The sequence below is a fragment of the Pseudochaenichthys georgianus genome, chromosome 3, assembly GCF_902827115.2.
Source record: "Pseudochaenichthys georgianus chromosome 3, fPseGeo1.2, whole genome shotgun sequence".
Classification (NCBI taxonomy): domain Eukaryota; kingdom Metazoa; phylum Chordata; class Actinopteri; order Perciformes; family Channichthyidae; genus Pseudochaenichthys; species Pseudochaenichthys georgianus.
In genome coordinates, this window is record NC_047505.1 from 18,653,186 (window position 1) to 18,679,068 (window position 25,883).

Sequence of the window (25,883 nt, forward strand, 5' to 3'; positions counted from 1 at the left end):
TTCTGGCAGACCCTGAGGATCTCTGTGAGGGGTCGAGCCTGTCGGCGTGCCAGTCGTCTGGGGCCAAGTCCCATGATGCACAGGAGCAGAGGATACAGGCCGCTGAGGATGCGCTGACCAGATCCCTGGAAGACATGCAGAAAATCAAGTCAGTGACATTTCTGCATTTTTTTTGTTGTAACCTCTAGATCAGGGCTTCTCAAACTCCGGACCAAAGTCCGGATCCGGACTGAACTACAAATCAATCCGGACCGAACCGTGTCCCATTATAAAAAATTATACAAAATAAAAACTTTCTCATTCTGATGTAAATTAATGTATATTTTCTGATGCGTTGTGAGAATGAACGTGCATATATATTTACTTGTGTGCGCGAGCGTGACACGCATTGCATTGGGGTGACTTTACTGGCATTGATCCGGACCAGTGACCTTGTATAAAGTTCACAAGTGGACCTTTAATAAAAAAGTCTAGTTTGCTCTAGATGTAATAAGGTTGACCTATCAATTGATTTCGTGTCAACATTGGTATACAGTCTACAGTCAACTAGGGCTGTGCAATTAATCGTATTTTAATCTCGACGATTATTAAAACGATTATTATTTTTATAATTTTTTTATTGGTTTTTCAGTTGAATTATACTTAAAGTTCAGGGTAATCAACTGTTAAAAACATACTGTTCTCATTTTTCTTTTCAATAAATGGATGTTTTCAAAGTAAATGGATAATCGTTTTTTAATAATCGTGATATCAATTATTGACAAAAATAATCGTGATTATGATTTTTGCCATAATCGAGCAGCCCCTACGGTCAACCCTTGTAAGCTTGCAGTGTGTTCTGCGTGTTTACTTCTGCACTTCCCCCTAATGGCCTGCAGAGGGCCACAGTGAACCCAGTATTGCAGAAACATCCACTAGAATACCTTGTGGAAGAAGTTTGGAGCAAGGGAAAAGATTTATAAAAAAAAAGGAGGAAGGAAAATTCCACTGCAGCATGGAGGTTAAAGTGAGGAGGGGAGGTAGGAAGGAGGGGGGCAATAAGGGAAAATTACAGAAAGAGTGAGGCTGGGGGGGTTGGAAGAGAGTTAGAAAGATTAATGCCTCCCATCTCCTCCATTTACTGCTACGTCCTGCATGAAGGTTGTGTGTGCTTTCTGCTTTCTGGTCGCTGCTCTTGTCCCGTGTACTAAATCTATATATATGAGAAGTGAAACGCAGATTTGTCCCGTGTTCTCGCAGGCTGCTGGTTCAGGGTCTGGTGATGAACACAGACACCGGCCGACCTGGCAACCTGGGCACCGTGGCCGAGCTCCGAGAGGACGAGGACGAGGCCTACTTCAGCTCCTACGGCCATTATAGCATCCATGAGGAGATGCTGAAGGTCTGTGTTCTGCAAACACACACACACACACACACACACACACACACACACACACACACACACACACACACACACACACACACACACACTGACCGGGCCTGCAGGTCTCATCGCAGTGTTGTGAGTCACTACCCCACGGCTGCAGAAATCTCCGCAGAGTAAAAGTGTGCTCATCAGCGTGCGTCTTGGCTTAAAGATTTCCATGTAGCATGCATATGAAAACGATCATCTTTATGCACACTTTGCTACTGAGGACAAGTCATTTTCTCAAAAGTGATAAATCAGCAATAAATGTTGCGCTCTCATGTGAGACACCAGCAGTGCCGATGCTCGAAATGCGGAAATACATCTTTACACTGCTCAAGCACTGAAACCTCAAAGTGTCAGATGGCAGAGGGGGTGTGTTTTTTGGGGGGGGGCTCTCTGTCTCCTCCTTTCCTGTTCTACTTACCGCAGTGCTTAAATATTCCTGTTGGCTGTCCTGATTGGTCCTGAGGACTGTTAAGTTTTGCGTCATGTATGTGCTAGTGCGTCAGGTTGTAAAGTCCATCACCGCCTCAAAGGGGCAGAGAACAAGTGACGGGGGGGCTTTGCAGTAGACAGTTGTCAACTCTTTTACAGGTTGCAATGAAGAGCAACACCTATGACGCTGTGTGTGTGTGTGTGTGTGTGTGTGTGTGTGTGTGTGTGTGTGTGTGTGTGTGTGTGTGTGTGTGTGTGTGTGTGTGTGTGTGTGTGTGTGTGTGTGTGTGTGTGTGTGTGTGTGTGTGTGTGTGTGTGTGTGTGTGTGTGTGTGTGTGTGTGTGTGTGTGTGTGTGTGTGTGTGTGTGTGTGTGTGTGTGTGTGTGTGTGTGTGTGTGTGTGTGTGTGTGTGTGTGTGACAATATGACGTGAGTTAGACGTACATTACACTCATAATTTATTCCCGATTTAATCTTTTCTAAGTTAACCTGTCTAAATTTGCTTTATGAAGCTATCCCATCGAATCATTTAATTAGTTTCTGTGGAGAGTTTTAGTGTTCCATCGTGGTGGAAATTGTTCATATACTAAAATCTGATTACATTTTTTTTATTTAAACTGCAATACCTGGTGTTCAGTATGTAGCATTAATTTTACACAACATTAACTTTATGGACCAAAAAGGTTTTGGGGGAAGAACGCATTCAAGTGTAGCTGTTCTAAAGTTTGGATCTTCTATACTGAAATTTCCTCCTAGTGTAACTGTCCCTCTGCTGCTGCTCAGCAAGGAAACACTGTCTGGTAAAACACAGAGGGCTGAAGAGAGAGTTCAATTAGAGTGACAGATGACTCTCTTAAAGGGGACCTATCTTGCAAAATGCACTTTTTTCGTGTCTTTTATACATAAAGATGTGTCCCCGGTGTGTCAGGGAACGCTGTTATTTCTTTTGGTTGAAATATTATTTATTTAATTTAAATAAAAAGCTATGTTAGTTTTGTTCACAATTTGTTTAGTTAGTTTACCTTATTTTTTCTTTCCAAAAGAACCAATAAGAGTACCGTTAAGACCGGACCGATAAGCGGTATCGATAAAAGTAGTAGTACCGTTAAAACCTTAACGATACCCATCCTTATCTGAGACCTGTGCTATTGCCTAAAAATAGCATGATAGGTGACCTTTAATGTACATGTGGGCATGTCAGTCATTTACTGAGATAGATTCAAACACATTTTAACCTACCTTTCAAACATTATCACTTGGCCAAATTTGACAAATACGATCTGCGAACAAGTCCACAAATGTTGGCTTTGCAGCTGTGGTGTTGGTCATAAAAACAAGGTTGAATCATTATGGAAAAAGCATTTAAATGCTAAGTCTATAACCTGTTCGACATGTTTCCACAAAATACAAATATTGTATTAATTAGCCTAGAGCTAATTGATGTTGACTACAATAGCTATTCTATATTATGATTATGAAGGTTGATTTTTGTAACATTGTGATGTAGCATACATTTTGTGTTCTTTGGTCATTACTGCAACATCATTGTTAATTGACTCAAATATCGGGGCTTATTTAAGTGCAAAAAACTGATTGAGCTTCTGGATATTTCTACATCACATAATGACTCACATTTTTTGTTGACCTAAATATCTTACAATAGCTGAGATCTCTTGAATGGATCTTTGATTGGCATGTTAATTAGTGTGTACTGACCTGACTTATTCTACACATTTGTATGTTTTGTAGTCCCAGTTATATCTATCACATAAGCATTTTCAAGAATTCCTCACATTCTGTTTTGAACTGCTGTTATCTGCTCCTGTGTTGAAAAACGTGTAACATGCCATGCTCTGATCTTTTTTCTTTCTCCTGATAAGGCCTGTGTTAAATTCAGCTTCATATCACAAAATAAGCATCCTAATAGAAACTATAGTCGTAGAACTTAAAGAATATAAAATCCTTTTTAAAGGGTAGATTTATAACCCTTCCCTTAAAGAGAATAGAAGTATGGCTGTATGAGGTACTTATAAAAGTCAATGTATTACCTACAGTGTTGAGAAACAGACAGGAGTAGCAGCATCCAAGCAAAGCATTGTACTGCTGTGGACTAGGACAACATTTTTACTTCCACAATAACACAAACTAACTGATTGAGTAAGAGGTAGACCAGCAACTCCTGTGTTCTACAAGGTTAAATTACGAATGTTTTTCAATCAAGTCTGGTGGCTTTCGCAAAATCAAAAATGGACATAATGGCTTGTACTTGGCTTGACACCTCATACAACCCCACTTTAAACAATATAAACAATCCTTTTAACTATTTGAAACCCTGCAGTAAACCTTCTTTTAGTCTTTTCTCTCTCTTCTTTCCCTTTGTGTCTGTTTGTAATGTTCTTCATTTTTTGAATATTCTCTCAACAGGATAAAGTGCGAACAGAGAGTTACCGTGACTTCATGTACCGCAACCCTGAAGTGTTCCGTGACAAGGTGAGCCTGCTGAACACACGCCAACAGATATGTGCTTTAATGTGTGCATACAGTATTAGCCGGGGATCTGTTTTAATGTGTAGCCAAGCCTATTAACATAAATGGGCGTGTGTATCTTTCAGGGAAGACATTAATAAGGTGATGGTGTCTGATTTAAAACACAGTGTGACTTTATTAGCGCCTTGAATGTCGACTGCAGAGTGCTGATAACAGGCCCAGGCAATCCACTACCAAAACCCCTCCCCTGAAAAAAAAAAAAAAACCTTCCAACTGCCCCCACCCCTCTCTTTCCCCATTGCCTTTAGTTGCAGGAAGCAGTGGCCTGTATCATGACCATCCATTATATGGGCGGCTGCTGGTTAGTGCCTGGATGAGGCTGTAGAGGAGGGAGGCAGGTTTTGTTGATGGGAACGTACATTATCCCTGTCACAGCGAAAGGGAAGTGTCACCTTCTACAGGAAGCGCTAGATAGAGAACAAAACAGGATCTTCTTGTTTCAGTACTTTTAACAGGGGGTGGGTGGCTGAGTGGTATACAGAAAGATGGAGAAAGCAGTCAGGAGTTGTGCTGTGTCAGTAGTTTGTTGGCGACCCCCTGTGAATCTATAAAGGCAGCGTGATGCTTACAGGGGAGTTAAAGTCGCCCCAAATAGAGACACATATAAACACAGGGTTAGATATAGAGACGTGTATCGTCATTGAGCTGTGCCTCAGCCATTTAACATCAGCCGGGAGCTAATGAACAAATTAACTGTAACCTTCTGAAATAGAAATGACTCGGCAACTGTGGGTGGATGTGAAAAGTTTTTTGATGGAGCACTTTGATTTTTAAAACTGTGGAGCAAAGCAGGCCAACATACAAAACATTCATTTGGATGGCTGTATTCGGGATGTGAGAAAAAAAGTGGATGCCAAAGCAGCTAGAGGTTATCAAAGTTATGAAATCTTTCAAAACAATCTCCGCTGTGCCATACCAGCTTCTGTGACAGTGGCTGATGGTCCACTTTCCTTAGCATTCATCTTGTTGTTAATTAAAAATGTATATATAGCTCAGCAGATCTGTTGAGGGCCCATGTCTGAAATGTCATGCCTTTTATTTTTAATCTGCGTACCAAAAATACAAAAAGAGCCAAGTTGTGGAAGACATGCAACAAGATCTCTTCTTTATTCTTACTATCCTGGAAAGTATCCCTTTGTCAATTTGTTTTCCTTGTATTTATCGTTTTGTCCCCTGCTAGCTTGCGCTAGATGTCATCTAATTGGTTTTGCGCCAAAAGGTCAGCGGTAAAAAAAAGAGCGTTGAAATAATTTGAACTTTGAGCACAGCGATCGACGTCAACTTCAAGCAGTGCGCAACACCGAGGGTAGCGCTTCCGCCTAACCAGGCAGCATCCACTCTCTCTATAGAAACACAACGGCAACATCAGTGAAGAGCCCTTTTACCGCCTATCATGGGATTTCAGCTCAACATAAATACATTTACAAATGACTTTGAGCACTTTTTTCCAGGGATCTTTTTCTTACCCCTGTCCCACCTCCTTCACTTCTCGTCCTGCAGGTGGTGCTCGATGTGGGCTGTGGGACTGGCATACTGTCCATGTTCGCTGCCAGAGCAGGAGCCAAGAAGGTCATAGCAGTCGACCAATCCGAAATCATCTATCAGGCCATGGACATAGTCAGGTAAGAACCACTTTAAAATTAAATAATAACTATTTGTATTTATTTATGTTTGCCTCCACCCAAATACACTTAAAATTGATTGATTTACATCAATGTTTCTCTCAGCAATGAACAAATAGACGTTTTTCTCCAGTCAGCAATTAACATGCTAGCAGATTAGCTCACTTAGCGGTATTGCTAGCTCAACCAGTGCCTTGCATGTCATAGAGGTCCTTCAAGAGTTGAGAGCGGACGGCTTGTTCCCCCTGTTTGCAGCGGAGGATTGTAGGACTAAAGGTCTGTGTGACCTCCAGCTACCTTTTATTTGTTGCAGCTGGTTGACTTAAATAGAGCTGCTGTCAGTCGCGTGGCCATAACGCACATTATTTACACCTGCGGTCTGACTCATTTACCTCTCGCTTTTTCTCCCCTGCAGTATACACACTAGGGCTGTGCATCTTCACTGGTCTCACGATTCGATTCGATTACGATTATCCTGTCTTCGATTCAATTCGATATCCCGATGCATCACGATTCATACCAATGTGTTGCATCCTCAATTTTCTATATTACTGCACATGGCTTATTTTTCATCAATGCATACATGCAGTAAATACATATGAACTCTCTTTTTATTATTTAGAAAGTGCTTCAGAAATCAATAACATAAATGTCTTGACATTAATTTATAAACCAAAATAAATGAATTGTATAGGTCTATATCTGTGTGTGAAGTTGTTCCATCCTCAAAAACAAAAAAACTAATGCTTCTGCAGTCAAGCTGCAGCTTCTAGCCACGGCCTTCTGTTAAAGAAAAGACACTGAATGTCCTGAATGTGGCATCACACACAGGACTTGAGTCTGAACACAGCAGACAACAGGAGTATTTACAACAGCATTATACAAACAAAAATACTGCATGTGGGTGCACACTTACATTCTCTGTCTTACTGTTACATAAATCCCATGAATGTATGAGATTAAGTTAGCTTCATTATATCTCAGTGATTAAGTGAATAATAAAGTTTCTATCGGGTCACTATCAGCCTGTCACTCATTATTTTCAGGGAGGGGGCGGGGTTTGGAGGAACGGAGAGGAGACGGTGATCGCGGAAGCTTTTTTCCTCCTGCCTTCACAAACTTTACACACGTATATATCGTCTGAAAATTGCTAGAGGACATTCATACTTTGCAATCCAAGACTTAATTAAATCCACCAAAAACCTGACATGATTGTAACGCGATTATTTTTGAAAAACATAAATCCCTGTGTCTCTGAGCCGCAGCGACACGGAGTGATTCAGAGCGGGTCCTTCTGCTGTTGGTTCTGGACTGGTGGTGTTGTGTTGGTGGATGAAGCAGACTGCTCCGTGTTTGGTGTTGCTGTCACGTCTGTTGCCTGATCTCTGCGTCACCGACCGATTTGATATTAAAGTGACAGTAACTTTATAGTAAAGCTGCGGCCGGAAAATCAGGAACGTTACTACGCTATAACCGATTATCTTCCGTCACTGCATCGATACCGAATCGTCCACGTCCGCATCGCAATGCATCGTAGAAACGATTATTTTCAACACCCCTAATACACACACATTACATTGCATTTAGCTGACGCTTTTATCCAAAGCGACGTACAATAAGTGCATTCGACCAAGAAGACACACACACACACACACACACACACACACACACACACACACACACACACACACACACACACACACACACACACACACACACACACACAAACACACACACACACACCAACAAACATGTAGATGACCCCCTGTTGGTTCTATTTTAATATAGTTCTCAGTCCAATTTTAGGTGCTGCGTTTTCTTCCAGTTTTCCAGCAGCTGGCTATCCACATTGGAGTCATTTACCTCCACAGAGCATGTCCCTTCGTCTACCTGCAGCCACTTCCTCCAGCACACCCCTGCCTCTAAAATACATTTTTGAGTTAGGGGCCATTATGACCGTTATGTAAGAGAGTGTCGTAAGCAAAACAACGGGGTTTGCTGAAGGAAAAGGACGTTTTAATTTTACAGACCACTGACTCGCTGTGGGAGTGTGCGTTGGCATGCAGGCTGCGTTGCAGGTTCGCCAGCGTTGAAGATTCAGCTAAAGAAAGATGTGTAACCCCCCCCCCCCCATTCCTACACACTCACACGTACATACTTAAAACACACAGACTCTTGCCCTTGGCTCTCTTTAAATCTACTTTTCTGCTCGAGTCGTGGTTTTAAAGCTCTCGTTTCTGTGTGTGTGTGTGGATGGCCTCTGTGTGCCCACCCCTTCCTCTAGATGTTAATATCAGGATTGTAATTAAAGTGGCTCCTGTTGGTTGGGCAGGAGCATCCATCTCCTGTCTCTACTCCGTCGCCAAAGTTTAAATGAAAAGCTAGATGTGACTTCCTTCCTTCACAGTCACTTCCTTAATGGATAATGTCTAAATGGCTAGAATTGATGGATTATCCAATAGAATGCTTTGAATTGTGAGAACAAAGTGGACACAAATTAGACAACATTTTATGTGAATGAATGGAATTCAACTTTTAATGGTTATATGTACTAAAGATTATCAGTTTGTTTATCAAAGAGGGCCTATTGTGCTTTTTGAGGCTTTCCCTTTCATGTAGTGTGTTACATAGGTTTTTGTGCATGTAAATGGTCTGCAAAGGCTTCAATCCCAGAGTATCCTTCAGAGGGAGTTTCTCCGTTCCTGTTTAGGAAATGCGACAAAACTAAGAAGTTAAATATTTAAAACTATAAAATATTATTTTGTCCCATATACTGTATATTTTGTAAAATAAATGTTGGCAAATATACTATTATTCAAAATCTTTACGATATTTTGAATTTGCTATCTTTTAAACTACAGCACAAATGTCTGAATGATGATGAAAATGCAAACCTGTTTAAAAAGGACAGATTCAACATCAAATGGTAGCAATTATTTGCAGACACTGGTTTCCTATGATGATATGATGACATGTGTACGCACGCACGCACGCACGCACGCACACACTCTCTCTCTCTCTCTCTCTCTCTCTCTCTCTCTCTCTCTCTCTCTCTCTCTCTCTCTCTCTCTCTCTCTCTCTCTCTCTCTCTCTCTCTCTCTCTCTCAAAGCCACACAGATACTGACTCTCTCCCCAGAGTCCTGACATTGTCCTCTAAATTACACCAATAATGAGATTACAGTGTTTCCCTCTTGTGAAAGGTGTAGGAGGTGCGGGGCTGTGGGTAAGGGGGGCGCTGGGTCCTGGGAGGAGGTGATAGCAGCAGTAGCAGAGAGGGGAGAGACAGTTCAAGATAAGGATCGCTGCCACAGAAATGCACTCGGGGCCGCTGTGAGTAATTGTTCTGTCCTCGGTAACATTAGCTGTCATGATAATGGAATATTCACAGAGATTGATACCCGGACTGGCCGCTCTGAAAGGAAGGATCATTTAAATGACGGCACTGATCTTACTGTCCCTACCTGAGCCTGACACCCCTGCAGGCCCACAATTACAGTTTCTAGCCTACATGGCTCCGAATATAAGAGGAACATAATGTACACGTTTAAAAAGTTGGCCAAAAATGTTTGGAACCATATTGCTGCACAGTATGCAGTGTTTCCCCTAGGTTTACTGCTTTGGGGGGGGTGCTGCCTGAGCGGGGGGGGGCATTGGGATATATATTTTTAAATCCTCTGGAGCAGAGAGAGGAGCTGTGGATTATTGTTATTGATTAATGCATCAGGGTTTCTTAGGGTCAAAAACACTAAACTAAACACTGAACCTTTCTTTTTAAAGATAGCTGCAGATTTTATTGCTCCACCTCTTACTTCTCTTTTTAACCTCTCCCTCAGCACAAATACAATTCCAAAAGTATGGAAGTCAGCTTATGTCTTGCCTTTACTGAAAGGAGGGGAGGCAACTATTTTAAATAACTATAGGCCAATCTCTAAATTGTCAGTTCTGGCTAAGGTGCTCGAACGACTTGTGAGTGAACAGGTAAAGGAGTTTTTATGTATAAATGATATCCTGTCTAAACATCAGTCAGGCTTCAGAAAGCAACACAGCACCATCACTGCGACAATGAAAGTGGTAAATGACATTACTAGTATTTTAGATAATAAGCAGAGTTGTGCAGCTCTGTTTATTGACCTTTCCAAAGCGTTTGACACCGTTGATCATTGCATCTTAAAGCAGAGGCTACTCAGTATTGGCATATCCAGCCTTGCAGTGGGGTGGTTTGTGAACTACCTCTCTGAAAGGTCCCAATGTGTTCATTTTGATGGACTGTCTTCTGAGTGGTTAAACATTGCTAATGGTGTACCACAAGGTTCTGTTTTAGGACCACTTTTATTCTCCATATATATTAACAGTTTAGGTGAAAATGTGGATGAAGCTACTTTACATTTTTATGCAGATGATACTGTGATGTATTGTGCAGGTCCCTCCATTAAAGAGGCTGTTGTTAAATTACAGGCTGTTTATAACACTATTCAGACTCAGCTCTCTGAATTAAAGCTTCTTTTAAATGTGGATAAAACCAAGGTAATGCTCTTTTCAAAAGCAAAAAAGACACCAGAGCCTGTTTTTGATATTGTAACTACGCAAGGAACAAAACTTGAAGTTGTTGCCTGTTACAAATACCTTGGTATCTGGCTTGATGATTGTCTTACTTTTAAACTTCAGGTCACTAATCTGCTTAAAAAGCTGAGGGTTAGGTTAGGGTTCTTTTTCAGAAACACGTCCTGTTTCTCATTTGAAGCCAGGAAAAGGCTAGTCACTGTGACCTTTTTACCTGTGCTGGACCATGGTGATTTGGTCTATATGAATGCACCTGCCCATTGCCTGGAAAAGTTAGATGCTGCATATCACAGTGCTCTGAGATTAGTTACTAACTGTAAAGCACTTACTCATCACTGTACCCTGTATGCCAAGGCAGGTCTGCCTTCACTAACTGTACAGAGGCTCAGTCATTGGTACATGTTCATCTATAAAGCCATGTTGGGTAAACTACCTTTTTATATCTGCTCTCTGATCTCTCGACGAATTGAAAGTACTTATTGCCTGAGATCTCATGATGTTGTTTTATTAAATGTGCCAAGTGCTAGGACTGTCTTAGGGAAGAAAGCTTTTAGATGTGCAGCTCCACTAAATTGGAACAGTCTGCAAACCTGTTTAAAACTGAGCACTTTGGTTCCCCTGCATCATTTTAAAACTCGGCTGGATGACACGCTGTTTGATACTCATGGTACCTGTCACTGTAAATAGAGTTCTCATTCATAACACTCCATTCGATGTCTCACTATGGGATGCGCCTCATCGCGGAGCAAACAGAAGCATCAATCTCATTACGCCAATCCTGATTGGCCGGTGATTCTTGACGTCAACGTCAGGGGAAATCACCCCCTATAAGTAGCCTGCGCCACGACGCATGCGTCATTCAAACACCTCTTCTCGCTTCAGAGCACATCTCGAACGGTAGCCGGGCTAGCTTAACAGTCCACAGACTGAACCCAACTAATTTTCGGTCGACGGGCGTTAGCCGGCTACCCGATTCTCTCACAGAAGAATATTACAGTCAACCTCGCCGTTCTTCCTCTGGAGTAAGGTAAGGTTTTGACTTCAAGTTAGCAACACACCAGTTGCTAACTTGTGTTTTTTCCATCACTACCGACACCACGGTAGCAAGGACACTTTTTTCTTCTCTCTTCCACGGAGGAGAAAAGGATTACAGGAATATTACCATACCAGGTAATATCCTTGAGAGAAAAAGACCCACGCTGTCCTTTTCCCCCCGGATTAAAGACAGATCGGTAAACATTTTTTTCTCGAACGTACCTGTAATGAGCGGACCCTCTCCACGCCTCACGGCGAACGAGATGGATGCCTCTCCCCCTCACACCAGAGGAGTCAGGATCTCGGAGGCTCGGCGCTGCGGTTGCGGGTTGAAAGTGTCAGGCACAGACTCACACCAGATCTGTTCGTCCTGCCTCGGGCTGGAACACGCCCAGGAGGCCATTGACAACCCCGGCCCGTGCGGACATTGTGCCCGCCTCACCGTGAAGAGCCTCCACCGAAGGTTAGCGCAACAAGTTGCCGTCTGCCGCAGAGATGGAGCCCCTCACTGCGGTCTGGGGCTCACCGACAGCGGCACCCGCAGAACCGGAATCCCGCGCCATATCAGGCCGAGATCCGGTGGCGGCAAAAAACGCGGGAACGGGGCCCCACGCTATACCAAGCTGGGGCTCCCGACTGGACCTCACCACGGTTTCGCCCGCGGAAGATGTCCTGGAGTTAGACTGCATGGAGGACGAAGAGTACACCTCCGAGTTCCTCCTGTCTGACTCGGATGAGCAGGAAGACGACAGCATTCATGTCATCAGCAGCGATGGCTGCTCCCCCGGGCGACAGCACACCAGCTTCGCCCTGTCTCAGTATGGACCTACAAGCCGTGTGTCAGCGCACTGCGGCCAAACTAGACATCCCATGGCCCGAAGTGGCCAAGGAGACCTCCAGGTCCCGTTACGAGGGAAAACTTTTTTCCCAAACAACGAGGGCAAAGAGGCAACTCCTCCCGGTCTTCCCGGAGATGTTGGATGAGGTGTCGGTCTCGTGGAGAGACTGGCCCTTTAGCAACAAGGCCCCAATCCAGGGTGCCTCCTCCCTTGACTGTGACGGTATGGAGAGGCTCGGCCTGCTCCACATACCACCTATGGAACCGCTGGTGGCAGCCCACCTCCTACCGAGGATGGGCCAGCCGCCAAGCAGGAACCCCACGCTGCCAGCAAAAACGGACCGATTCCAGTCTACCATGACGGAACGGGCCTACAGAGCCGCAGCGTTGTCCGCCAGGGCTCTGAACGTTTCCTCGATGCTAACCGCATACCAAGCGGAGCTCTGTGAGGATATGTCGAGCAATCCTGGACCGGCCACTCTGGACGAGATAGCCGCGGTCACAGACATTTGTCTCCGTGTCCAACGCTGCGCCGTGCAGGCCACGGGCAAGGTAATGGGGATCATGGTGGTGCAGGAAAGAGCTAGATGGCTCAACCTCACCAACCTCCCAGACCGGGAAAAGGAAGATGTGCTTGACATGCCCATCGTTCCCGAGGGGATTTTCGGCTCCGCTCTCGCTTCCATGCAAAGGAAGTGCAAGTCAAAAAAGAAGGAAGACGAGGCTCTCCACCTTTGTCTCCCTCGAAGGGTCCAGCCGCGGCTTTTGCAACGGCGGCCCTTCGCCCACGCTGCACCGCGCTCTGCTGGGTTCAAAGTACCGGGACAGCAGAGGGCGCAGCCCGCCCCGAGTCCCCAGCCCAGGCAGGAGACGAGAGCGAGTTGGTCTAGAAAATCTCCGGCTCCGGCTGTAGCCCAGGCACAGCCGAACCAGAATTTCGGCCAGCAGGCGAGGAAGAAGAAGCGAGCGGCCTGACAGCCCCTCCTTCTCCCCTCCGTGACGGAGCTGGAAGTTCCTTCCCCGGCTCTAAATGTGTCCCCGCCGCCTCGAGAGATGCCTCAACGCCATCCTCAAGTCCGCACAAGACACATGTCACATCGTTATTGTCTGAATAAACCATTTTCCGCTGACGCATCCAGGCTCCGGCCAAGGGCGCAGCCTGAAAAAATGAAAAGAAAGACAATAAACAGTCCGTTAACCATAAATCCCCTTCTGAGAGCAGCTACGGCCTCTCTCAAAAGACGGATAATAAACGGGTCTGTGAAGGCACCACCGCCACGCGCATGCGCAGTGCCGGTTGGGGCTTTAAGGGCACTACCGCCACGTGCGTACGCAGTGCCGGCTAGAGCTGCAAAGAACGGCCCGTCAATCCTTCCCCTTTCAAGAGCAGCTACGGCATCTCTCAAAGGACGGATTATTGACGGGTCCGTGAAGCCACCGCCACACACATGTGCAGTGCCGGCCAGGGCTTTAAGGGCACCACCGGCACATGCAGGCGCAGTGCCGACTGGAGCCGTGAGGGCACCACCGGCACACACATGCGCAGTACCGGCTGGAGCTGAAAAGGCACCTCCGTCACGCACATGCGCAGTGCCGGTCGGAGCCATAAGAGTGACATCCCAGCTGGCTCTAAGGAACATACAGCAGGAGATACTCACGATGTCTGCCTGGGCTTCTCAAAACAGTTATAATTTATCTGTTTTCACAAACCCAGTGAGAGTCAACCCACATTCTGGAGAGAAGAGTTCTCTCTCTCCCAGAAAGAAGTGTTTTATCTATAAAGCCCACCGAGCGGAGTCAGATTACGGAGGAGAATGTCCTCGTAAAGCACCCGCTTACGGAGAGTTTTGGTGATTATGAAATGCGTAGTGTCACTACACCCGACTTTTCCAGTGCGGGACGCGCCTACGGGTGCAGTCCTTTCACGGAAGGTGGTCACCACGGACGCAGGTCAGACGGGCTGACAGGGGACTTACGAAGGTCGCCCGGTGAGAGGTCTCTAGAACAGAGACTTCCAGCTGGCACGCGTAAATTACCCGGAGCTTTTAGCGGTGTTCCCCACCCAAAAATGCTTCCTGCCTTCTCTCAGAGGACTTCATGTCCCCGTGAGGATAGACAACACGATATCGTGTATGAACCGCCAGGGGAGTTTACGTTGTCTCCAGTCACCACTGGCACACAAACTGATCCCTTAGAGCGGCAGACGTCTCCTCTCTCTGAGAACGACACGAGTACCGGGTGTTATGCACCTCGGGACAGAATTACTGTCAAAAGGTGCACCACTCTATGCAGACTGGACTCCTCATCCAAGGATCGAGAGTCCGCTGTGGGTGCGTTACGGCGGAGCCGCGTTAAATCTGTTCGCAAGGGGAGAAAATGCTCAATGACAGCTGTTCTCTTTAATGCACGATTTAAACGCACCGTTAGGCGGGGACGCACTCGTACACGATTGACCTCCGGGTCCTCTGTACACGTTCCCACTCCTGGTTCTGTTCCCCTTAACTCCGGCCAGAGTGAAAGAGCAACGCCACACATGTACTCTGATGTTTCCGCCCTAGCCCGCAATATACGGGCTGGCGGTGATATATCAGCTGTTGTGTGGGCAGCCGTGGCGGCCCCCACCACGCAGGGACAGATTGTCTCAGGCGGGGAGGGCGATCCTTCACCCACGCCCAGAGCACGGGGCACTATGGGCCTGACCCGTGAGTGGTACAATCTGAATACAGTGGGACTCCCTCAGAAGGTGATAAACACTATTCAGAGTGTGAGAGCTTCCTCCACCAGGTCTCTTTACGACTGTAAGTGGAGGGTGTTTGAGGAGTGGGGCCTTCAAGAAGGACACATCTCTTTTCAATGTCCTGTCGGGGTGATTTTATCATTCCTACAGGACTTGATCGATAAACACAGAGCTTTCTCCACGATCAAGGTGTACCTGGCTGCTATTGCTGCATGCCATGTGGGCTTTGAGGGTAAGACGGCTAGCCAACATCCTTTTGGTTTGCCGTTTTATGAAGGGAGCGCGCAGGCTCCTCCCTGTCTCCAGGTCGCTGGTGCCCTTATGGGACCTGGCAGTGGTTTTAAATGGGCTCAAAATGACCCCATTTGAACCCCTGGAGGGAGCTGACATGAAACATCTGTCACTCAAGATAGTGCTGTTACTGGCCCTGGCATCCGCTAAACGGGTCAGTGATATCCATGCACTGTCTGTACATCCCTCATGCACTCAGTTCGCCCCAGGGCAAACGAGAGTGTTGTTGAAACCCAACCCTGCCTTTACACCAAAGGTGGTTGGTTCGTGTACCCCGATTGACATTGAGGCATTTCCTCCGCAGCTGGTTTCCTCCGGGGAGCAGCAGCAGGATTTATTGTGTCCAGTCCGGGCTTTGCATACATATATGGACAGATCAAAGGAGCTTCGTCTCAATGACCAACTCTTCGTGTCCTGAGCTAAACCTCACAAGGGTAAGCCTGTTACTAAGCAACGACTATCCCACTGGATCGTGGAGGCGATTGCTTTGGCCTATACGAGTCAGAATCTGCAAGCACCTTCGGGTCTGCGGGCTCACTCGACTCGGGCCTGGCTACATCCTGGGCTTTGTTCAAGGGTGTTTCCATCCAAGACATCTGTGCAGCGGCAAGCTGGTCTTCGCCGCTCACTTTTGTCCGCTTTTACAGACTGGACGTCTCCGCTCCAAGCGTGGCCCGAGCAGTGCTGGGCACCTTGTTGAGTCGGGACTCCACCTGTTAAATTCTGGTTGATCGGTGATCTTCGAGATAAGCTCGTCTGGCAATACGGGAGCTACAATATCCCATAGTGAGACATCGAACGGAGTGTTATGAATGAGAACTATAGGTTACTTACGTAACCCCAGTACTCAGAGTAACATGAAGTGAGATGTCTCACCAGACGGCCCTCCTTGCTATGGTGAAGCGAGAAGAGGTGCTTATTTTGAATGACGCATGCGTCGTGGCGCAGGCTACTTATAGGGGGTGATTTCCCCTGACGTTGACGTCAAGAATCACCGGCCAATCAGGATTGGCGTAATGAGATTGATGCTTCTGTTTGCTCCGCGATGAGGCGCATCCCATAGTGAGACATCTCACTTCATGTTACTCTGAGAACTGGGGTTACGTAAGTAACCTATAGTTTTGTAAACTGTACCCTGTACATTATGTTGTATGTCATCCTTATTGTTGTTCTGTTGTTTTTATGTTACATGTGACTAATGTCCTGCAGGTCACCCTTGAAAAAGAGATATTTTGATCTCAAGGGGCTTTCACCTGGTTAAATAAAGGCTACAAACAAACTCACAACTTAAAATGTAAGTGTCTGGAGCTTGGGGATTTTATTCAAGCAACACGGCCAACAACCAATCACATGAATCTCCCGCCCCCGACATACAAAGCAAAAACCCCCGGGGATTTTATGCGAGCAATATATATATATATATATATATATATATATATATATATATATATATAAACTCCCCAAACAGGCGAAAACCTACCAGTTTCCCCCACTGTCTCTGCCACCTCCCTCTATGCCTGGTTCCTCCGGTTTGTATCCCGGGAGGTGAAGAGGGTCTGGTCATACAAAACCGGGTGATTCGCTACGGCGATAGTTAGTTTCTCCTCCGACTTTTTTTGAAATATAGAAATGAACGGCGGGATATCTCTCCCAGCTTAGACGCGGTTTGATTGGCTAGCGCTTCAGCTGTCAGATTTTGGGAAACGGGATTTGATTGGCTGGCGCTGGCTACTCCGGCATCCAGAGACGCCTCGCTCTGCTACCCACAATTCAGTTCGGCGAAAAAGCGCGGCTACGTGACGTCACCCCATTGAAAGTGAATGGGCAGCTTGGAGCAGCTTGGAGCTTTCGACGCTGTAGTGTAGACGGGCCGTTAGTCCTCTGACACTGAGCTCTGCATGTTTCCCACAGGTCCAACCAGCTGGAGGACAAGATCACTCTGATCAAAGGGCGCATAGAAGACATCAAGCTGCCGGTGGAGAAGGTGGACATCATCATCTCAGAATGGATGGTCAGTACATTATTATCACACATACTTTACCAGTTTAGTAATATTTTTATATTACTAAACTCAGCATTCAAAGTCTTGCAAGCCTCGTAACATCAAGAAATAAAAAAGGTTATTCAAGAACGATTACCACTCAAAAATATGATCATTCACATTGATAGCTGAGGATGTGAATCAGTAAATGCTCCTGTTAGTTTTCCAAAAAGTTGAGGCTAATAAAATCAGTTCCGTGAGACGTCATCAACTTCTAATCTGTTGTTTTGAAAAAAGATGATCGAATATATTGAATTTCTTATACTTGTGCATGAGGCTTCAACCTCCTCCAATTATGGTTTTGTTTCCGAGACCTCTCATATTCGCTCGGTTTAAACACATTTCTGGTATATTCTCTTGTAGTTTATTGAGTAGGAATAAAGATACAGTAACACAGTTGGATAAATGACTGTTTCGTAAGACAGGGCGTGTATGAAAGGTGTGTCAATTCATTTGTGGTGGTAACTAGGTAATGGTGACAAATGGCTAAAGTCTGGACATCATTAATGTCCGATTCATCAAAATCCACTGAAGATATTTGACCTTTCATAGCAGGAACAGCACAGGTGTAAATAATAACCTTAATGGGGGCTCTGTTTTTCAGATATTTATTCAGCCATAGCAGCCAAACCAGTGTGTAAAAGTAGAGCCTGGCAATGAATACCAAAATGTATCGATGTTATATGTAAGTTAATTACACTTTTAGAAGTAAATCTTCAAATTCAGTTTAGTGGGTTTCTACAAGATAAAGCTTGATAAAGACAAAACGCTGCCAATATATTTACAGTTATAACTACTATTTTGGTCTATTCTAAAACTAAAACGTTTGCATACGCATGTGGTTTGAAAAACCACCAATCTATGAAAAGCCATCTTTCCAATAGTCCTTGAACTCCTCGACCACAGACATGAACTTATCCGCATAGCACTTTCTTAGCTTAATCTCAGGTTTGTCCTGTAACCACGGATGAGTGGGCAGAATCCAAGGTGCCAGCAGATGTGATGCATGCTTTAAATAGGCTTAAACAGGGCTAAACTCTACCATGAGCTCCTCTGAAAACCTAACCAGGAAGAGCAGTCCTTCCCGTTGATGCCCATTTATCAGGGAGATTCTCTGTGGTGATACAGGCGGGATGGCCAAAGTTGAACGCTCCGCTGAAGTCATCCCTAATTCATGAGCATCCCGTATCTGTCCCTCCTCCACCTCCCCCATCCATCGTGAAAACCCAGGGTCACGAGCGGGGGTCGCCAGCCAGAGCCTTCCCATCCTCTCACCAGGGAAATTGAAATTGGGTGCTTGACATGCCGTTGGAACGGTGAAGGATAGGGGGCGTAATCTCTGATGACACCAGCTCGCACAGTGCTAATAAATCTAAGAATCCTCCAGTCAATTCTCATCATGGCGGCAATGGCAGACATTTCTCAGAGTGACCAGGACTTCAAAAGCTGCCCTCCAATCTGCCGGTATAAAATGGAAAAATGACAGTTGTCACAAGAATAGACTTTCTGGCCAGGGTAAATGGATTTTGACTGTATTAAACTTGAATGGTTTCGTCTTACAGCCATGTAGTGTCTCATTACTACAGGGATATCCGGAAGTTCGCTTGTTCCAGTGTGTAATTCTTCCATTTCTTTTTGCCTCAGAAGATGGCTTGTTCTTCAGTGTCAATTAAATAAAATATTAAATGTTAATTCTTTAAAAATAAGAAAATGGGAATTACCATGTGCGGGTAGAAGATTGATCATCCACTGAATCTAAATAAGTGTTAATTACAAAATATAATTTAAATGATTTTACAAAAATATTATTCGACTCACGTGTTTCTTTTCTCCCAAAAGAAGATTTCTGATATATTTGGCTTCTCTGTGAATACAGTAGACACACCAGTTGCTCTTCTGTTTTCTTTTCATAACTGCCCAAAGAGTGTTTGCTGACCCCAAATTTCAAGGACCTAATTAAACTGTACTGCTAAATTAATCTGAACTGAAATCGTAAGGATTATAATTTTAAAATCACTTATCATTTATGTCCCAGTTCGTCACTGCATTATACCCAACCATTCTGTTTCAACAACAGTTTTTATGTGGAATAATGGTACCTCAATATGCTGTGACTTTGATCATGGCTTAATGCCTCTAATGTTCCCAGAATGGCCAATTGGGTCAAAGCAATGGCAGTGATGCACAAGAGGGAATTCTGTAACTAAGAATAGATAAGCATCCAGCACTTCAGAGAACTCAGTCTTTTTATACCTTCATCTACTTTGTAGGAGTATAGGATTGACAAAATGAAAGAAAAAGAAAAAAAACTTGGAATACATGATCTGATAACCAAGAATTTGGATAGAAGGTATATTAGAACAGTCTGCTTAGTTTATGGTGTTATTCATCTGAAATATGTAGAAAAAAAGGTCTACAAACGTCAAATTTAAAGGTCTACAAATCCATGCTCTGTATATCATGAGAGCCATGGGCTAATATAAATAAAATAATAACTACTACATAAATTAATCTATGATCACATGTGTTTGATTAAAGATGTTGCCCTCTGGCCAGGAAAGTAGTCTATTTTGAGTGGAAGGCGATCAGTGAAAATGGGGATATTTTTTATTAATTCCGAACAAAAGCAAGTACACAATGTGTCTTGTGAAGTGAAATTAAGGTGTTATCCCTGGATTGGTCGAATATACAGATGAAATGGATAGATGAAAACTGACACCAAAAATGACACCTAATAAATTAATAAAAGCTTGGGGTTGGAAAAGCAAGAGCGGATTACTACTTTAACTGTCCATATATCCGAAAATGGTTGCTTTATATAGATAACTATGGAAGTGTTTATGATGATACAACCATGTTGCTTATCTGAAAATTAAGGACGTGAAGGAAAAAAAAAAAATGAAGGATTCTAGTACAGGAGTCCAGTCGAGCTGACAGACAGTGGTTACAGGGCTAATAGACAGAGATGGGTGATGAATGTGTTGTATTTGTGGTGGTGGAGGAAAAGGGGCAAATGAGTGTCTGTCTGCTGTGGCAGTGTTTGAGAGACGACACCACTGTCATTTCATAACTCACGACATTGATCGGTTCTTTTTCTCAGCACACTGAAAAAACAAACAGTCCAGAGCAGATAAGAGAGTGGGAGAGAGGGAGGAGAGCCGAGTACCCCAAAGGCTAAATAAAGATTGTCACTCCAAGATCAATCACCAGTGATGGGCCTGCTAGCTTGATGGTGTTTAATGGCATTGACGCCAAAATACAGACATGAGAGTAGATTAGGCTTTAACAAACTTTAGTTACATACTACCTTAGTCAGCATTAACAACTAAAGGAGTTGTTAATGGAAATGCACATGTTAGTTACATAACGCAACGAGACTATAACGTCCTTTGCATTCAATAGAAAAGTCCAGTCAGTAAACATTTGCATTTCAGTCATTTTTTGGAAGTAAATGTAAATATCTGATATACTGTACACCTTGACTTGTAGCAAGAAATGCATTGGCTGTTTTTTCTCATCTGAAAAGTCACTGACAATCATGCGAGTGTTTGAGTTTTAATGCCGCTGGATGGTTGAGGCAAAGCCTGTGTCTGTGCATGTGGAACGTTTGCCGTTTGCAGCTACTGTTCTGTGCATATCTCTTGCTGCATTTAATGTGAATGAATTAGCGTAACACTTTAAGAAACAATCAATTTAGCTGTTACCACATTCCAAAAAAGAAACTGTGTAATGGCTGATTATTTCGGTGGGACCAAACCATGTGTTACCAATGGCAATGTCAGGAGTCCTGTAGTATGAAAGTATGAAATTGCCTTCCCTACATTAAACACAAACTGAAGATACCAAAAGCCATTGATAGAAGTGTTGATTTTTACTTGGAGCAAAAACTGTATTTTCTTTACTGTGGATGCTGAACCTGCATCATCATCATCAATCAATCAATCAATCAATCAATCAATCAATGTGTATTTATATAGCCCAATATCACAAATGTTACATTTGTCTCAGTGGTCTTCACAGTTTGTACAGAATATCAGTATGACAATACGTCACCCTCTGTCCTTAGACCCTCACATCGTACAAGGAAAAACTTCCGGAGAAAACCCACAGTTTAAAGGGAAAAATGGGAGAAACCTCAGGGAGAGCAACAGAGGTTATAGATGCCGTGTGTAAATTGAAAAGATAATACATTTACAACATAGGTAGTCCAAATGTTTGGAAATGCATGTGTCTATAATAAGAAGATGAATCCACGAGGATGATCATATATAGTCTTCTTGAAAACAGTTTTTGTACAGGGGGATGGCTAGTGTCCCTGAGCATATTTAGGTATGTGGTAGCTCTCATGGTATCTCTCCTTGGAGAAACTCTCCCAGAATATCAAATTGGTCCTCAGCCACAGTGTTTTCATTACATTTGAGAGGAACCCTGAAGAAGAAAAAGTGTCAAGTGGCCATGTTCAACTTCTCTGCTGTGGAGGGTTTCTTTGTGCCCACACCTCTGATGTTTCACCTTGAGGGAATCATAGTTGGACTACAAAAAAAGTATCAATAAACAACAAGTCTCCCTGGCACACACAAAGTCTGACTCATTGTGTGCGGTCGAGATGGGAAGTCAAATGAATGGCAGCCCCTTCTCTTTAGCCTTATTATCCGTTCTGGGAGACTCACCTGCCCAGGCAGAGGGCGGTAGTCATCAGTCATCCTGTCCCTCAGTCTGACTAGCTGTCAGTCTCACACACACAAACAAGCAAACACCCATACACATTTGGAGACATAGCCGTTTCCAGCCAGATGCCCTATGTAACAAAAGCTCTGATGCATGTCATCCATCCCATTCGTTTTTATTTGGCAGGTATTTGTTGCTTTGGTGTTGATCGGAACATTTGATATGTTTACAGTACAGTTTAATCCTTTCTTTTTTTAAATAGGACTTTAAAAGCACAAGATTATCATGACACAAATCCAAGAGAATAGAAAGCATTATTACAAAGGGGTCCTTAATTGAAAGAAAAACAAATGAAAACAAACAACTACACCATAAACCTTCCTACCCCCATGTAAGTCTTTGCCTATGGTTCAAGCTCCCACCCTTTTTTTAAGTGAACTATTATCGCTCCATGAAAAGCTGCTTTAACTTTTCTTTAAGAAAAATGATTTTTCTTTGTTTAATATTAAGTGCAGGTTGTTCCATAAAGGAACACAGGGAGCACTGCATAGCATAATGCTCTTTTGCAGCAATAATGATGGCGTCCAAGTTGTCAATGTAACGTCTCTGGCTGCATCTCACTTTGGTTAAATGAAATCCTTGCGTCCCTCACTTGCGTCGTTTCCCTGCGTTTAGTCCCTCCCACCAGGGAAACATGGAGAGATGCAAGGAAACCACGAGAAGCAAGGAAATTAGTTTTAAGAGCAATGGGACGTCCTTTCCTCCGGAGCGTCACGTGAAGCGACGTCTGTTTGTGATGACGCTGCACAGCTGATCGTCTGACAGCAGCCAGATCAGTGCATGCGCTGCATCGTCCAATCAGTGAGCGATACACAGTAAGGGGGCAGGGCGAGTGTCTGAGGATTTCACCGGAGGATGGTCTGGTAGTTCCTCGATCCTCGGTCCTCCGGGAAAAATAAGGCCACTGGGACGCTACTCCAGATGGCGCAGACAAATCAACTTCCGGTGATACGGAGACCGAGGAGCGAGGAAATGAAAAATAACCGAAGTGAGACGCACCCAAAGTGTCTCTTCTCACACATCTAGAAGTAATGGTTTCCAGCTCAAAAAACATACTGATCACTTTAGTTTACAGTAAGATATGTTCTCATACAGAAAACTCAGCTGATATCATTTCCGGTTATTGAAACAGATCAACAATGTTGCAAATTAGAGAAAATGCAAAAGACACTTTGGGTAAATAAACACACGTTCAAGCACAGAGTCCTTGCTTTAGACCTGGTGTTGCTAAAATTCTGATTTTTACCTCTTATGTATTACATTTTTCAGATTTAGTCATTCATCCTCTAAGATAACATGGGTTTATATTTTCATGAATGTGTCGATCCCAAACAAGTCTAGAGAGAGACATTTGTGTTTTCTGTTGGTACACACCCCCCTCTGTTTTTATGCAACTCTATTCTTCCCCCTTCGCGCCTAGTCAAGTATAGTCATAAGGGCATATACAGTAGGCAGCCATTTACAACAAGCAGGGTGGTATATAAAGACCTGCAATTCAATACAATATCAATGTATGTATCGAAACTACCGAACGATGTGAGTAAGTGCTCTCTGGTTTGAATAACGCTGCTACATACAGAACCTGCACCTGACGACCTGAAATATCCCTCAAACTGACATTCTTATAAAACCAAACCCATAATCCCGTACCGCTCAGTTGACATTGTTTTTGTGGCAAGAAATGGTCTCCATGTTCCCTCAAAATGATGAATTTTAATAACGGCTTGTAAATGCTTGGGCAAGTACAAAGCGCAGTACAAGTATATTAGGATTTTTATAGTGTCAATTCAAAGCTATAACTTTTTATATCGCAAAGGCACTCAAAGGCAAACGTTGTTCTTTTTTTCTGCTGCTGACTGACTTTGACCTTCAAACCAAATAAGTTATATTCAGGTTCATTTCACAAAATCCAAACAGTAAATCCATGCATTTGGAAATTGTGTTTTTAAATGAAATATCAAATTATCTACTGCTGACATGTTGTTCTTGTCATTACAGCCACTAACCGTTTGTATTTCAGAAGACGTTGTGCTATCTTCATTCATTTATTTAGTCATTGGTATTTCAATAAAAATACATTCTTGAACAGAAAACAGTCAAAGATTTCTGAAAAGTTAAGCTTAAATAACTTCAAAGTATTTCACTCTCTCTTTGAAAGTTTCCAATCTTCACCTCAGATACACAACTGAATAATTTTTGCAGCAAATGTGTGTCTTACAATATACAATTTGGGGAAGTAAAAATGTGTTTGTGTAAAATACAATTAAATATATAGAATTCATGTACAGCCTAGTGTAAATATGCTACTTTCCTAAACATTGTATTGTACATTGTATACAATAAATACATTTAGATAATTTAATTTAAATCTTCTATGGCCCATGAAAATGATCGTTCCATCTTCTAAAATCACATAATGTTCTTATCTTTTTTCTCAGATGAGCCCCTGCTTCTAATAACCTTGTAGCTATACTGCAAATTACTTTGCTACTACACTATCTTTCCCGTCTATCTCCCATTTGCATGCCTTTTAAATGGAAATTACGCTGATATTGGAACCTACACAACGTACTCTCGCCAAGCGTTAAGGCTCCAAAATCTATTACTCGGATGTATGTGACATGTTTATGCTAATATGGTGTCACCTGACCAGAGAATAGTATAGGAAAGGCTTGTTGACGTAGAGCTGCTGCCATCGGTATGCAGTGAAGCATGGCAGTACTCCCAGAAACACACACGTTCATGCATGCACACCATCACCTTTATTTTGCCTGGGCCCTGCTGGGACTGGAAGTGATGATGATCCGCAATAATTGAGAAAGACGTATGTTTAATGCAGTAGAAGAGAGGAGGTACTGGAGGGCGGAGGAAAGTGTAAACCGCTGATGCAGATTTTGTACCAAAATGCTTCTTGGTACCCATAATTGACAGTCACTCAGTGTCCCATTGGTTGATGGACACGGACATCTGCAAATCGTAGCACACCAATGCATTTTCACTAAGACAGGGAAAAACTGAATTGCATTTGTGTAAAGATAAGGGGACGGGACATCTCTTTAGAAAGCTAGATTTCTAGACATAAGAAACACAGCTGTAAAACTGTTTTGCAGTTTTTATCTTTTTGTGTGTTTGTGTATATGTAGATGTGTGTAGTAGCCCACTCGTGAATGTGTTTTATATGCTAATTGTGTTAATGTGCATAAGCTGCTCCAGCCCATTCTCATTAGGTTTTCATTAGTCTCTTTTATGGAAATGCACAGTGACTATACTGCAGAGCATGGCCCGCACCAGCCAGTACTGCGAAGCGACGCTGGTTTCTCAAACTAACACTTCGGCCCGTCTTAGTCACTGAGCCCGTAGGCAGACATATTGATTGGGGGAAATGGTATCAAAGACCTCAGTCTGGTGTTTAGATTTAATCCTGTTTTCCCAACACAAAATAAATTAAGATAAAGTGAAGGGAGATAAAAGAGAAAGTTAGGCAGCTGAAGTCTCTTTCTTTTTGATGAAGTTTTCACCTGAAAGTTTGCAAGAACGTGGATCTATCACCTTTGATTTGCTGCTTCTCTTTGCCATAGGCTAGTTAGTTATCTACTTTACTTGCTAGGCTAAGCTCAACATTTTGCTATCATTGTTTTGAA

At 43.6% G+C, this 25,883-nt stretch overlaps 1 protein-coding gene across 2 annotated transcripts in view; it reads left to right on the forward strand.

Moving 5' to 3' along the window:
* The window catches only part of prmt3 (protein arginine methyltransferase 3), an 82,723-nt gene that overhangs the window by 6,108 nt on the left and 50,732 nt on the right, over positions 1-25,883 (forward strand). For both annotated transcript variants that reach the window (XM_034075134.1, XM_034075127.2), the window contains exons 6-10: positions 10-148; positions 1,240-1,381; positions 4,267-4,332; positions 5,890-6,011; positions 17,385-17,484. In XM_034075134.1, the coding sequence (XP_033931025.1) occupies positions 10-148; positions 1,240-1,381; positions 4,267-4,332; positions 5,890-6,011; positions 17,385-17,484 (569 nt within the window). The remainder of the gene's footprint in view (positions 1-9; positions 149-1,239; positions 1,382-4,266; positions 4,333-5,889; positions 6,012-17,384; positions 17,485-25,883) is intronic.